The sequence below is a fragment of the Cinclus cinclus genome, chromosome 1 (assembly GCF_963662255.1).
Source record: "Cinclus cinclus chromosome 1, bCinCin1.1, whole genome shotgun sequence".
NCBI lineage: Eukaryota > Metazoa > Chordata > Aves > Passeriformes > Cinclidae > Cinclus > Cinclus cinclus.
The window spans coordinates 113,722,076-113,737,339 of record NC_085046.1 but is presented as its reverse complement, the minus strand read 5'-3'; the positions used below and the strand labels follow the sequence as shown (position 1 = coordinate 113,737,339).

The window sequence follows — 15,264 nt, the reverse complement described above, 5'->3', positions numbered from 1 at the left end:
CTGATATTTCTAGGATACTTTCTTTGGTTTAAAACTGACTGATTTCAGGAACTGAAGCTAGATTTGCTGTTTTATATAAAAGGCAAAATGACAAATACTGTGTTCTTAGTACTGTGTTCTCACTATTCCTCTTTTATTTTGAAAGAAAATAACCACGAAACTGTTGTTTTCCTTTACTGTGCTTGAACCCTCTTAAGTATGAAATGCAAGTTAGGAGGAGGATTCTTGGTTATATTTCTGTATTTTCTTCATTACCCCTTTAGTTGAGATATCAAATGTTTTAAAATATTTCCAAGTGTAACTATTTGATCATGTTTTTAAATAGGAACTGTGAATTTGGAAAAAAAGTTACTCTTTTTAATAAAAAGAAGTAGATTGTTTTACATTTATACATTATATTGTTTATCTTCCACATAAGGAAGATAATCTTCCACTTTTTTTTTTTTTTTTTGGTTGAAATTCAAATACTATCTAACCTGGAATTATCAGGGTGTTTGGAGACTTAGCAAAATTAGTGCTTCACAAATTCTGGAAGATCTGGTAAATGGTAAGAATTCTGACAAAAGAGAAGTTGTGTTTTGTTACTAGTACCCAAGTGGGCTTTGAGCATGTGACAATGTGACAATGCATTCTGCTGTGTGATGCTTCTCTGCTTCATGTGGAGAATACTTTGAACTTTGTTATTCATTAAAAATTCTTCCTACTTCATCTAGGTTAAAAGCTTAATAACACTATGACCATAAGCAGTGACAAGGAGAATTGTATATCTTTGTCCAGTACTGCACCTCAGACATTTTCTAATACCAAAAGCTTCTGAGACAGGTGGTCTGGAAATCAGCATTACCATGGACAACTTTTATCTTCTGTGCATAAGGAAAAGTCTTTTATTCAATATCATGCTTATTGTTGCAAAGCACAGGAATTATTTTATCTTTTCACTTAATCCTAATGGAGTGAATGTTTTCATTATTTATATAAACACAGCAGCTTTTGTTGAGCTCTTAACATAATAATGGCCCTGTAGAAATTGAGATCCCACTAATTGTAGGTGTAGCATTGCCCTCACCTGGATCCACTGCATTGTGATTTTGCTGTATTCATAAGGTAATGAATGAATGAGAGTACCTCACTGTCCTCCTTTTTTCTCCTCAGCATTTTAGCTACATCTCATGTTTATCTTGTATTATTTACTTGTTCCAGTTGCTTCATTTTCCCTGATTCCATAGTCCTTCCATGTCTGTAATGACCTGTCTCTGAGGGCATCTGCTTTTTGCTAGAGTGACTCTAGGTGTATGGTGAACATTGAGGACTATAAACATTTAAGAGAAAATTAAATGCCACTGAGAGGACTTCATAATATTTTAACAGGATTTGATGGGGTCTTTTTTCCAAACAGGAAATAGTCTGTAAGTGCAAGTAGTGAAGGAACTAAGTCCATGAGGACTTAGTCCATTACATCTATGTGTCTGTCTTAAATATTGTCTATTAATAATAGTAGTACATTAGTAGAAACATCTGGGAAATGAAACTCTTCCTTTGTGACAGTGGAAGATGTTGAGATGGGCATTACAGGGGAATGGATTTATAAGGGTCATGCTGGGAGAGGAGGTAAGGAGTCACCAGTGTTTTCTCCCTTAAACAAGATGATTTGGGGACCCCAAAAGTGGAGGTGAGAGTTGTGCTCATTAGCTGAAAACATAACTTTTTCTTTAAGTGCTGAAACTGTTTCTGCCTCCTGCCTGTATGTACAAAGCCCCACATAAATGTTCCTCAGCCATCAGAGAGCTTCAGTCGGTTGCTCTGGAGCACTTCTGACATTACTGGTGTTTAAGGACACCTGTTTGCTCACATTCATGCTCACCAACAGAGGATGCTGGAGCTGTGCAGAGCTGAACTCTGTATCAAGAGAAAGAATGATTTCTGGAATGAATGGCAAGCCAGAAAGGAAAATGTTTTGTGTGGGGGGAAATGTTATGTTACTACAGGGCTCCTGCCAAACAGCTTCAGCCTGCTGTGGGGTATGAACACTGTGTAGGGCTTTGCCCTTACACATCTGGAAGAATTGGACAGGATAAACCTCCCCATTGCAATGAGGCACTGAACATGTTTTCTGTGTGTACCTGTGTCATCCAGGAGGCCTTCTAGCAAGAAAAGGAAGACCTGCTGCAAATTTATGAAAGGATGATGGCAGGGGAAAGGGAGATATAAGGGAAATTCCAAAAAGGCCCTCTCCATTTGCTCAGGCATACTTAGACTTGCCCTCCTTTGGGATTTACCTGTAGCATGTTCATCATTAAGAGGTTTTATTATTTTTTTAAATTAATTTTATTTTCCTTTGCAGGTCACCTTTTAAGCTGCTATTTCCTGTATAATTAAGCAGAATGAAGGCATTAGGTTCTAGTAAAATTGGGCCTAATCCAGAATCTTCTCTTATTCAGTCCTTTCTGAGTAAGAAACTCAAGTCTGGGCCCAGCATTTCACATGTTTTGCTGTTACATCTAAATTATTTGTGGTCTGTGGATTTTTTTTTTAACTTTATGGAAACGCCTTTGCTTTTGTCTAATTTTATCTCTTTATGTGTCACTGTCCAGCATAGCATTAGTTGAAATTATGTAAGTATTCTGCAAGTTGAAGTGCATAATTGCTTCTGATAATGCAAGAATGATTCCTACAGTTTATAATTAACAGTATATAATGTTCTGTGCATGGGTTGGATCTGTCCCTTTTAACTTTTCCTTTCCAATTCTTTCCAATCCCTGGTCTTGCTGCATCACAGCCTATATGAATGCACTGGTTTCGCTGGAGTCTAGTCCATTGTTCCTTTTGTTTTTCAGACCAGTAAAAATGGGAAGTACTGGATTCTGGTTTCCTCCAAGAAGAGTCAGCGGAACTGGTTAAGACCAAAATCTGAGGACTTTAGTGGGCAAACATCAGGTGTGCATTGAACAGAGGCTGCTTTAATCCTGCTTTAAGTATATGCTTCTTTTAAAATAGTATTATATATAAGCTTTTGTGTGATGTGTTTGTTATATTTGATATTGCATATAATCATTCATCCTGCAGTTGTGAAAGTACCAGTAAGAATGTGGATTTTAAGTGATAATATGTTGAGACATAGGCAGGCAATTTTACTCATAAAATTCTTTCAGCTGGTCTTTGGAAAAATTAATATTTAAGGATCAGTGTTTTTTAAAAGTTTTATCTTCATTGCTCAGTCTATATATCCACACCCCAAAAAAATGAAAGAAAGTGGTTTTTTGCTATTCAGAGATCAATACTGATGTTCTTAATTGCCCACCTATTGAGAAGTGATATTGAGATAATAGCGCATACGTGTTTTTTAATAAAATGCTGTCATTGTCAAAGATTGGATCCACACTATATTTGTTCTAATGATGCATCTTTAAGGATACTTAAACACAGTTCAAAGTCAGCTTAATTAATTTTGATTGTAGAGGAACAAAACCCTAATTCTTCATCCCTGTGAATATTCTGGCTGCTACAGCAGCTAGGTTACCTGAAGTTTTGGGGAAGATAACAGTGATGTTATATTGGCCTGAATATAGGATGGCCTCCAGCCTGAGGTATGATCTTTGCATTGAGAAAAGGAGTGAGAAGTTGTCAGATGTTAATTTGTTAAGCTTTATATGCTGTTTCACAGCAAAGGCTGCTTCTTGCACCCTTCTGCATGGCCTCATTTCCTGCATCTCCCCAACTTGATGCACGTTCAGTTGCTTCCCACCCACCCCAGTGTTACCAGCTCACCCCATCCTCATGTCCTTAGATATTCCCAATGCCTATGTAGCACACCCTGAGCCTCCCTAGCCCTACACCCCCATCTGGGTTCTGTCTACTCTCCTTCCCTGTGGTGGCTCATCCTCCTTCCCTGTGTCTTTCCTGCTTTCTCCGCTTCTCTTGTCGCTGTCTGGGCACAGAGTCCACTTGCTGCTGAGCTCTGGATCCAGCATGGCTGAAGTAGTGCCACTCTCATGCAGCAGGATGTGGAGGCTGTCCCCTTCTGCTAACCCTGCCTGCCCTGTCTCAGGCTAGGTATGGATTTGGCAGGGGGGGCAGAGGAGCTGTAAGTACCCTGGCCATGCAGTGAGGGCTGTGACTGCTCTTCTCTCACCTCTGTGTGGTGGGTCTCATGCAGGTGCCTGTGTGGTATAAAAGTATTCTGTGCAACTGTAAGTCAGGTTGGGTTCCCTCCCCCTCCCCCCAACTTCATTTGTCAGGAGAGATTAGACTAAAGCAAAATTTCATTCTACATTCAGGCCAATATGCATTGAAGACCAGTGTGTTCATTAACAGAAGAAGAAAATTATTTTTATTACCAGATTCTGACTAAAGCCTATATTAAAAAAAACCCCACCTTTCAATCCACAGATATATCACGACTTGGATGTTAATCAGACTCTCATTTTAATTACATTGGTGGCTTCATTAAAGTCTTTGGAACTGGTCTTCATTTACTTTTATTGAAGAAAATTATTGCTCCTAGGTTGCCAAACATCTGTTCCATGTGAACTAGAATTAGTGAACTAGATTGTTGATTATGAGACAGAAAGGAAAATTAAGCTGATACTTTGAAGACCTGTGCACTTTCCCACTCATGGAACTGATGTCTCCAGGCTTCATCCCACGAGTGGGAATGAGCTTGAGACAAATCTGAAATCAAGTGAGTCCTTAAAGAAATGCCTTTTCTCTCACTAGGTAGCTTTAAAAGAAGTTAGTGTTTCCTTATAAAATTTAAGGGAATAAGGTGGTCTTGCAAAACTGCTTGCTTAAACGAGGTAGCATAGCTTAACCTGTCTTTCGAGGACTTCAGGGTTGAAAGGAAGCAGATTTCCATCTTGGTGTGCCAGTACTTCTCTCCTCCTCCAAAGACAAGGGAAAATGTGGAGGAGGGCAGAAAAGGCTCTGTATATTTCAAATGGAGGTCTCAGTCTGAGGATTTCTTAAAATGCAGATATTAAAGAGCACCTCCCCTTCTTCCTCTCCCTGCTTCTCCCGTCCTGCCATGCACTGAGGAAAACCCAGGCATTCCTTCCTTCCTGCTTTCTTCCAGGACCATGCTGGGGCACTTGCAAGGACCGTGTAGTTTTTTTTCCCCCCGCACACCTGGGTGCTGCTCTCCACTCCTCTCTGGAGCAGCTGGCTCCCTCCATCTCTGCTGAGCCTCAGCAGGGCTGAGAGAACAGCTAAAGGCCGGGGCTCCCTCCCAGCTACCCGCTGCCAGCAGGGAAGAGCCCGGCTTGTTTTCCAGGGAGGTGGCGTAGGGCTGGAGCAGCTGCAGCCTGGTGGTGCCTGCCTGGCTCCAGCTGCCCAGCTCCACCTGTCCCAGCAGCTGCGGTTTCCCAGCCTGCGGCTGGGGCTGCGGCTCTGCCCGGACACTGCGCCCTGGCCCTGCCGCTGCCCGGCCCCGCTGCCCGGCCCGGCCGCCTCCTGCGCAGCTGCCCCGGCAGAGACCGGAGGGGACAGCAGCTGCCGGCCACGACACCGGGGCTGGGGGTGGGTGGTGGCGCTTTCAAGGGAGAAAAGCTAGATTTTGGGGCTTTCCAGCCCTCCCAAATGCTTGCATTGAATGCTTGTCCTGCTGTCCTCCTTTTCCCCACTGCTGCACACATCACGCTCCACCCTTCCCACGATGGGTAGCGCAGGATTTTGGTATCTATAGTAGCAGTTGTGCTCCAAGGATGAAGCGAAGCTGTCAGCAATCCCTGACAAAGGAGGGCTGTTGAGTGCCCTGTGATGGCAGGTGCCCAGTTGCCACTATATGATACCAGATGACGAATTTAAAGCTTCTTACCCACAAGTCAGACACAAGGATCACGTCATGCACCTCCTGACAATGAGAGCCTCCGGTTTAGTTCATATTTTGCTATGCCACAGGGGTAGGACTTGGAGCCTCCATCCTGAAGCTAGCTAGCCTGAGTGAATGCTTACAGCGTCGTGTCTCATAGAGTAGCATAAGGAGGCTGGGGGTCTCCAGCACTGGGCTAATGAAACCCTGATCTATCTAATCTAACCCTAATGGGGCTTCTGTCACTTATAGATCAAGTCTCTGTTAGCAGAGGGTGAGTTTACAGGAGAATTTCACCTGCTGTTAGGCATCACTGGCAGCGCATGCATTTTGCTAGAGTAGATGCGCAGATGCGCAGTAATCATGGGGAAGGAGTTACATCCAAAAGGGAACATGAGCTTTGCCCTCCATAGTGTCAGCATGGGTGCTGCTGCGTTTTGTGCAGGTTTTCAAACATTTTGAGGCTTACAGACTTTCACTTTGATAGTTGTGTGTGTGTGTGTGTGTGTGTGTGTTTGTGCATGCATATGTGTGTGGGGATGTCTGTGCAAACACCACAGGCACAGCTGTAATTCCTTTGAAATCAGAAGCTGCCAAAAGGTGCCTGGGTAGGTAAGCTGTTTGCCTTATGCCTCCCTTAATCTGACAGAAACCTTTACTGTTCTCCATCAGTGCTTGAGGGGAAGGTTGTGAGGTGTGAATTCAGGGCATATGTGGATCTGTTCATCCTGAGCAATGCATTTTAAGAGTTGCAGCAAATAGTATAAAGAAACCTGTAGGTATTACATTAGACCAGCTGAACCTAACTTTATTTTTAAGTTTTATTCAGAAGCATCACATAGCAAGTAAACTTCAAAATCTAAGTTTAGTTACAAACTAGTTGTTTCTTATTTTTTTTTTCCAGTCCCCTTTTGCTTTCTTTTACGACCACATGAAACTTGAGAAGCCATCTAAAGCTAAATCATTTAGTGGAGTTGGGCAATTCCCAAGTGTCCAACAAGAAGGCCTGGTTTAGGCTGCGATGGCCACTGTCATTCCTGGTGATTTGTCAGAAGTAAGAGATACCCAGAAAGTCCCTTCAGGGAAACGTAAGCGTGGTGAAACCAAACCAAGAAAAAACTTTCCTTGCCAACTGTGTGACAAGGCCTTTAACAGTGTTGAGAAATTAAAGGTTCACTCATACTCTCACACAGGAGAGAGGCCCTACAAGTGCACACAACAAGACTGCACCAAGGCCTTTGTTTCTAAGTACAAATTACTAAGGTATTAAACTCTATTTATCTTTCAGATTATATTATCTATTTTATGTTGGCCGTGTTAAGCCGTGTAAAAGTATATATTTCTGTACGCCTTCAGCTGATTGCAGAGAGGATGTGTTAATTAAAGTAGCCATTGGATTGTTTCTAGATTACCTAAGTTTGCAAGCTAATGTGTTTGATTTTGTTTCTTGTTTTCTGCTTTTGTTTTCTGTTTGTTTGTTTTTGTTTTTGTTTTGTTTTGTTTTGTTTTTAATGAGCGTAGAATTTTCATTTGTATAAGGAATTGTCACAAGAAAAAGAGTATGGACTGAAAGTTCTTTGGCTATGGACTTTTACACGAGTACTTTCATACTTGCCCATATACCCCTGTTACAGTAGCTAAAACCCACCAAAACTAAAGTGTCAATTTAAGAGAAATGGCTCGCGTTTTGCTATATTTAAATTTGTCAAACTGTCTTTGTAGTGTCATGCTTTCAGTTAAAAGGTTCTGTTGCAAAGCAGTCCTTAGTGTAGTATTTAGCTGCCATTAAAAAATGAGCACGTGTGTTTTTTGATCAAAATAATTACTTACAGAATATATCTGTGTTTAAAGGCATATGGCTACTCATTCTCCTGAGAAAACCCACAAGTGTAATTATTGTGAGAAAATGTTTCACCGAAAAGATCACCTAAAGAATCACCTACATACACACAATCCCAACAAAGAGGCCTTTAAGTGTGAAGAATGTGGAAAGAACTACAATACCAAGCTTGGGTTCAAACGTCACCTGGCTTTGCATGCTGCAACAAGTGGTGACCTCACCTGTAAGGTATGTTTGCAGACTTTTGAAAGCACAGGAGTGCTGCTGGAGCACCTAAAAACTCATGCAGGCAAGTCATCGGGTGGAGTGAAGGAGAAAAAGCACCAGTGTGAACACTGTGATCGTCGGTTCTACACCCGAAAGGATGTCCGCAGACACATGGTAGTGCACACTGGAAGAAAGGACTTCCTCTGTCAGTACTGTGCACAGAGATTTGGGCGGAAGGATCACCTCACGCGCCACATGAAGAAAAGTCACAACCAAGAACTTTTGAAGGTCAAAACAGAGCCAATGGACCTTCTAGATCCCTTTACCTGCAATGTTTCTGTGCCTATTAAGGATGAGCTGCTTCCAGTGATGTCTTTACCTTCCAGTGAACTGACATCAAAGCCATTTACAAACACTTTGCAATTAAATCTCTACAACACTCAGATTCAGTCCATGCAGAGTTCTGCATCTGCACACCAAATGGTTGCCACATCGTTGCCATTGGGAATGCCTTGTCCAATAGATATGGAGTCTGTCCACCCTTCTCACCAGCTATCGTTGAAATATCCGCTCGGTACTACCTCATACTCAATTTCTATGCCTGAAAAAGAACAGCCATTGAAAGGGGAAATTGAAAGTTACTTAATGGAATTGCAAAGTGGTATGCCTTCTTCATCCCAGGATTCTCAAGCATCTTCATCAAAACTAGGGCTGGATCCACAAGTAGGGCCACTAGATGATGGATCTGGGGAAGTTTCCCTTTCCAAGGGCTCCGTTCCTATTAGCGAACCTCTAAATGCCCCATCATTGGACTTTTCTCAGCTGTTCAACTTCATACCTGTAAATGGCCCTCCCTATAATCCTTCTGTTTCAGTGGGAAGCCTCGGGATGAGTTACACGCAAGAGGAGGCACATTCTTCTATGACTCAACTCCCACCACAAACCCAGGATCCACAAGATCCTAGCAATAGTATAGGTCTTGGGTCTCTGCACTCATTGTCAGCAGCTTTCACAAGCAGTCTAAGCACAACCACCACCCTACCACGATTTCATCAAGCTTTCCAATAGGATGTACAAAGCTGGCTTGTTAACTGTCTATTTGTAGAAATGCCTTAGGTGACCATTTTTAACTTAGTGCCTGCTATAAGACATTATAAATTCTCTGCTTTTGTACAGTACCAATCTCATGAAGCCAGTAAGAAATTTAAATTAACTTTTTTTTTAAATGTTTTGAAAGTGTTTATTCTCAGCTGTGTTTACTTTGGTTTGTTGGTTTTTTTAACAGTCTCGTATTGTTTCCATTTTCACTGCCAATTTACACATTTAAAATGTTCAGTAGAAAGTCATCCCAGGCAAACTCGCAACACTTATCCCATTTTTAAAACTTTTTCAACCATACCAGCTATTCTGTTTTATTGATGTCAGTGGTAGAATTGCCACTTTTACCTTTTAATATATTTTACTATTTGCAAATAATCCATTTAAAATATGTATCACAAGGATTCCTGAGATTTGGGAAAAAAATTCTCCAGTCTGTTCCCAACCAAATCCTCTTCCCAAATGGTGACGCATCTGACCTGTTCTATAATGACAAATCTAAATTTTAAAAATAAATATAGAATTCAGTTTTTTCTGAAAACTTGTGTGTGTATATATAGAAGTCCATATATACACATGTACATATATATAGCATTTTGACTTGTATTGAAGTCATTATAAAAGTTGTTAAGAATTTTGCCATTTTCTGGCTTAAATTTTGGTGACCTGTTATGGATAACAGAAGAAAAAAAATTTAGTGTTATTCTCTAAAATTAGGGCCGAACAGAATTTCGACAGAGAATCTCTGCTTGCCTAAATGACAGATGTTTCAAGTTGAATTTGAAACTGTTGTTGTGCTTTCATGACTCTGGTATAGGGAAACAGGCAAAATTAATGGCTGATCTTGAAATATAAAAGTGTTGTAATGTAGTAATGCAAATATTTTGTCGCAGTTTTTGTTTTAATTCTTAACTTGCTTTTTTTTGTGTGTGTGTTTTTTTTTTCTCTTTAGTAGCATAGAAAGAGTACTGCATAGGAACCTTCCAGTAGTGTGTTCACATTTGTAGGCGTCAGTCTTCTCCCCGCTGCCACCGCCAAAGGGTGGATCAAGTCCAGCCAGAAAGTGTGTACCTATTTTCAGTTCAAAACTAGTGTGCAGTCAGAAAGTGAATGTAAATTTGCAACTACCAGCTTGTTTTGGTTTGTTTTGTTTTGTTTTTATTGGAGTGATCTTTTCAGTTGTGTTACATGGTGTGTTATGTCCTCCTAAGCAACAAGTTAGATGTTAATCACACTTTCTACACCTGGGTACTTGGTTAGGGACTTTTTGCCCATTGCCAAGATTTAAAGACAGGACTCTTAGGAGTGAAGTAAAAGCATATTGCTTACACCACTTTTTACCTAATGCAATATATTCTATTCCCCAACCCCTAATAACCAAAAGAGGAAAAAAAAAAAAACCTAAAAAAACAACCAGCCCTGTGATGCATAAAAGCAAACTAGATTTGCTGTAATTCAACAATAACTTTATTTTCCTTGTCATTTTTGTACAAGGAATTAAAAAATGGAAATTGAGTACATTAGTATCTCAAACAATAATGAGGATTCATACAAGGTTTTAAGTGGTTAAACTAAATATACTTCACAGAAACAAAAGTTGCTCCCATTTAAGGAGCTCATGCTCCAGATGTTTTATCAGTAGCTCCTACTGTTTTTTTTAATGCTAGGAGCAATATGCAGGTGTAGTTTTACTATTTTATACATATGTGTATTTAAATTTTATTACTGAAAAATAACATTTTTATAAATGTGTTTGTGTTCCAAAGGCATTAAAATAAGGATGTATTAATAAGGAAAATACCTTTTGAAATTCTGCAAACTACTCCTAGATTTTGGGTTTAGGAGCACGTTATCTCAAAGTGGGCGTTTAGCTCTGCTTCACGACTGCTTCCTCTGGTTTCTGTGAAACAGATTGCTCGCTTGCTTACATCTTTAGTTGAATGATTTGTTCAATATTGCTTTTTTTCCATTCACCTTTCTAAAGGAAAGAAAAACACAGATGAACAGAGCACAAGCTGAATGCAACCGAATGTAACTCTAGTTTATATGAACAACCGTAACGCATCTAAGAAAAACTTGGGCTTATTCTCAATCCTTTTAATCTGAGATGAAGATAAATGGACTTAATTCCTCCAGTGGGTTATGTCCCACGTGGAGCCGAGCATCTGCGACTCTCCCTGCAGCAGAGGAAAGCTGCGAGTGCTTGGCATCCTGCAGCTGGCACAGCAGTGTGGCTGGGCAGCGCTGCCCTCCCTGGGCAGCCTCTGGCACACAAATTTCCAGTCTGGAGCCACTTGTTACCGGCCCCAGCTGCCAAAAGACTTCATAAAAACAAAACCCACAGACACTTTGCCAACACCCGTTTCTTAGTGCGTAGCCAGAATCCTTACTACTTTGTTCGTGCCTTAGCTTCCTGAAAAGGGATTGACATTTCACTTGGAGTTAGATGTACATTTCACTTGAGAAACAGAGACCTCAGACAAGATATTGAACCTCATTCAGTCAGGGTTTCAGTGGGTGGCTGCACCCAGAGTGTTTGCAGCTGAACTAGGATGTAGGGTAACATGGAAGCAGACTGACCCTTTAAGCAATACCAACACCACCAGAGTGCTTTTGAGCATCGCTTAGGCAGAGTCAATGTTGGCCACTACTAAACCATCAGTTTTTAAACCCCATTTTCTTGATTTCCCATGGATTCTTGGTGGGAGGGGGGAGGGCTGGCTGATCATGCACCACTCTTTGTGCAACTTCTAAACTTCTAGTAAGGTTGTTTTGTTGTTGGTGTTTTTTTGTTTGTTTTTTTTTTTTAATATATATATTTTTGTGTACTTGTTGCTTGTGCTTTATTTAGTAGTAAATTGTGGAATAGAGTGATTTATTGTTAATTTGGCAGTAGCGGTTTTTAAAAACCATATACTGACTGAAATATGAGCCAGAGCTGATTGCTTTATTAAGCTAATAATGAATGTTAAGAGTACATATTTTCAGGATCATTTGCCTAGTGAGCTAAACTTGTATTATAGGCCAATATTTTTTAAAATAAAGCTTGGTCAACCTCTATGTTACACATATTACAAGATATAGCACTTTCAAAAAGAAAACCTAAACCTTTTAAGAAAATTTCTTACAGGTTATGCTTTTTATTATAAAACCTTTTATTATAATTTGTTTCAAGTGCCATTAGATTACATATATGTAGGCCTTTGGTATAATGCTTTGTGTACAAAATGGTAGACATTGTAATTTTAAACAGGTACATTTTTACAGTGTTTTCTTATCAATTTGCTATATTGCACAGAACCAGTGTGTCTTTCTTAAGGGTTTTACAATGGTTTTTACTAGGTTTACATGTTTCAAACTACACTGTCTTCTACTGCCATTTTGAATACCAGTCAAAAACAATTAGGAGTTCGTCCTCACCATTTGCAAACTGTGTCTTGATGGTAAACTTTGTCAAAAATATTTAACATGCAGTATTTGATACAGATTTTTTTAAATCATATCCTATCATCGCTATGCTGCTCTCTGAAGTTAACTTTGGGCTGATCCTGCATCCATAAATGCTATGGGGATCCTGCATCCTTTGTTATGTCTGTCTCATACACTGGTTTAGCAGCTTCTCCTGTATTCTTCTCAGTCTATAGATAAGCCTCTGAAATATATGTACTTATCTGGTATGTAGTAAACCATTATAGGCTTAGCTGCCCATCCTGCTTCCCCTCAGTGTACAGTTTAAACCACAGCTTACTTAGCATCATGCTCAACTTACAAGTAATGCCACAGTAGTTCAAAATGTATTTGGGTACTCCCAAAGCTTTTATGCAATAAGGGTGTCTTACTTTTGTTGGAAGGCAGTGTCTTTTGATAACAGTTATCTAGCCCTGGAAGTGACACAGAACTATTGCTAATCATATGTAAACACTTTTCAGTATAAGCTTCAGTGGTACAGTTGAACCAGAGTGAATGTTTATCTCCTCAGAAACACTCCTGCAATATTGTTATATTGGATCATGCTGCTAATGTAACTTGGGATACAACTCCTGTCATGGTGCTACAAACCTCCCTGTCTCATTCAGATGTATTTTTACCCATAGAAAAAAAGGACTATACTAGACCTATAGTTGTATGATATATTTTTATACTGTGACTTAATTTGTCATTAATGAACTTTGTGCAACACCACAATGTATTCATATGCACTTGCAAAAGTAAACTTTTGGACATGCAAATTTAAACGCTGACAAGCCCAGCTCTTGTTCACGAAAATAGGGGACTGCTAGTTAGTGTTAAATGTGGGCTTTTTATATGGTGTGGAGTGAAGAACATACTATATGTTACTAAAAGCCTTAGACAAAAACTGGGAAGAGTATATTGGTGAATGATGTCACACCCAAACCTGACTCGGATTGCTGAAATTATATTTTTAGCTAGTGGAAAAATTGTTCGGACTTGTATGCTAAAATGTTTTTAATGATAAATTTTTGAGTCGAAAAAAATAGAGAAAAAAAAAAGAACACGGAAAACCCTGCATTCCAGACTGAATTTGTATATGTTTCTTGCATTTAAAATTCGCTATCCTGTGATATGGGAAATTGAGTTGCTTATCATGTATATGTACTTTAAAATGTATTCACAAACTACTGTTGTATTTGTATAAAATATAGACAAAAAGATTGCATATATATTTTTGTGTATAAGCTCTGTAAAATAGCAATCACGTTATGAAGCTGCAGCAGAACTTCATTTTAAACATTCACATCCAAAGAAACAGACTATTTATTGTCCACATACCCTGATTATAAAATATACCTTGCTGCTATTAAACAATAGTGCTGCAGCTTCTTGTGGCCTACAGTGTTATGTTTGCTGTACAAAAATATGTGAACTCCACAAAATATATCAATAAAATTACAGAATGGTTTTAGTTAATGAATAACTTATGCCTGGCATTTCAATAGATAATCTCAATCTGCATGTTTGGGATTGCAAAAAAGTAGTTACAGAGTACATCCAGTTTTGCTGGGTGTAGTTTGCAAAGGCGTAACTGTCTTTATAAGTTATGACTGGTAAAATGTCAGTTTTCCAGAAACTCTTAAGGCATAAATATCTGTGTTTCAAGATTTCACCAACGAGCAAATGGGATGATGCGACTGTGTCTGTGACAAGACAGGTCTGAACTGAAGGAAGCAATTGAGTTTGTCATCAAATTGCACTTTGAAACACTGTGAGACACTTGGCAGGTAAGTATGGGGTGTCCACAGTGGGATCCTTCCTTTGGGACACATAAGTGAGTGATTCCCCATCATTTCAGATTAATGCAAGTCTCATACATTGTTTCTTGTAGTTTGCAGGACAAACTTTAAGGGTGTGGCATGTGCTAGACACAGTATGTGGCATGTCTCTCTTCTCTGAGGAGAAACTCAGTTGCTTTGGTCCCAGAGATGTCCGCCTGGCTGTGGCACTGACTTCTGAAGAAGCCAGCCTAATGCTTGGGGAATAGGTGCCTTGCAGCCAGACAAGCAGCCTGCCTGCACACAACTGCAGAAGGTTACCTCTGCTCATTCCACGCAGGTGATCCCTACCATAGCCTGTTTCCCAGGAAAGTAAAAGACAAGCGTTTCACATTTCATTGCTTTTTGGAATGTGTTTTATTAACATCTTTAGCACTACCTGTGTTTCCCTGCTTTTGAGTTCCTCTCTTTTCCAAATCTTGGCTTTTTAGCTTCCTTGCTGTAACCCAGTTAGAGAGAAACGTTTGTTAGAGAGAGTTGTTGGCTTTTGCCTTCTCCACATGCAGACACCTTTCTTTTCTTGTGATCCCCACCCCATTCCTCTGAGCTGACTTACCACTTCTGTGCCACAGGTTTCCAACTTGTTTGAGAGGGTTGGCCTTGTTATATCGAGAGTCAAAAGCTCAACACATGTTCTATGATATGAAATACTCTGCAAAACAATTTATAACCACCCACAAACACACACCCCACACATACCCCCTCGAGAGAAAACCACCCCATTCATTGTGTTGCTGTCCTAGCTGGTCTCACCCACTGTTACTGGTTTATCATGTCCTCCTTCCAAGCAGATAGCCTCTAGAAATCCCATCAGCCTCTGCAATAATTGGAGTGGGATTACACAGATGACATCTGTGTGTTACACATAGATCTCTCAGTGCAGTTCCTTGTTAAATTAAGAGCCACAGACATCTTCCCTTCTCTCTCTCCTGTAACCACCTCTTTCCAAAACATGCATAAGAAAATACAGAGGAACGGTTCTGTAGTATCCCCTATACCTGGTCTCTCTGTCCTCCAGGAGTGGA

The 15,264-nt window shown here is 40.0% G+C and overlaps 1 protein-coding gene across 6 annotated transcripts in view; it reads left to right on the top strand.

Moving 5' to 3' along the window:
- PLAG1 (PLAG1 zinc finger) overlaps positions 1–14,383 on the top strand; it is a 52,621-nt gene extending 38,238 nt beyond the window's left edge. For 2 of the 6 annotated variants that reach the window (XM_062489117.1, XM_062489133.1), the window contains exons 2-4: positions 2,835–2,934; positions 6,708–7,066; positions 7,655–14,383. In XM_062489117.1, coding sequence (XP_062345101.1) covers positions 6,825–7,066; positions 7,655–8,918 — 1,506 coding nt within the window. In that variant the 5' untranslated portion in view covers positions 2,835–2,934; positions 6,708–6,824 and the 3' untranslated portion in view covers positions 8,919–14,383. Of the gene's footprint in view, positions 1–2,031; positions 2,935–6,707; positions 7,067–7,654 lie in introns of those variants that run through there. The other 4 variants (XR_009933035.1, XM_062489146.1, XM_062489126.1 and 1 more) reach the window with 4 other exon arrangements.
- Positions 14,384–15,264: the final 881 nt, after the last annotated feature.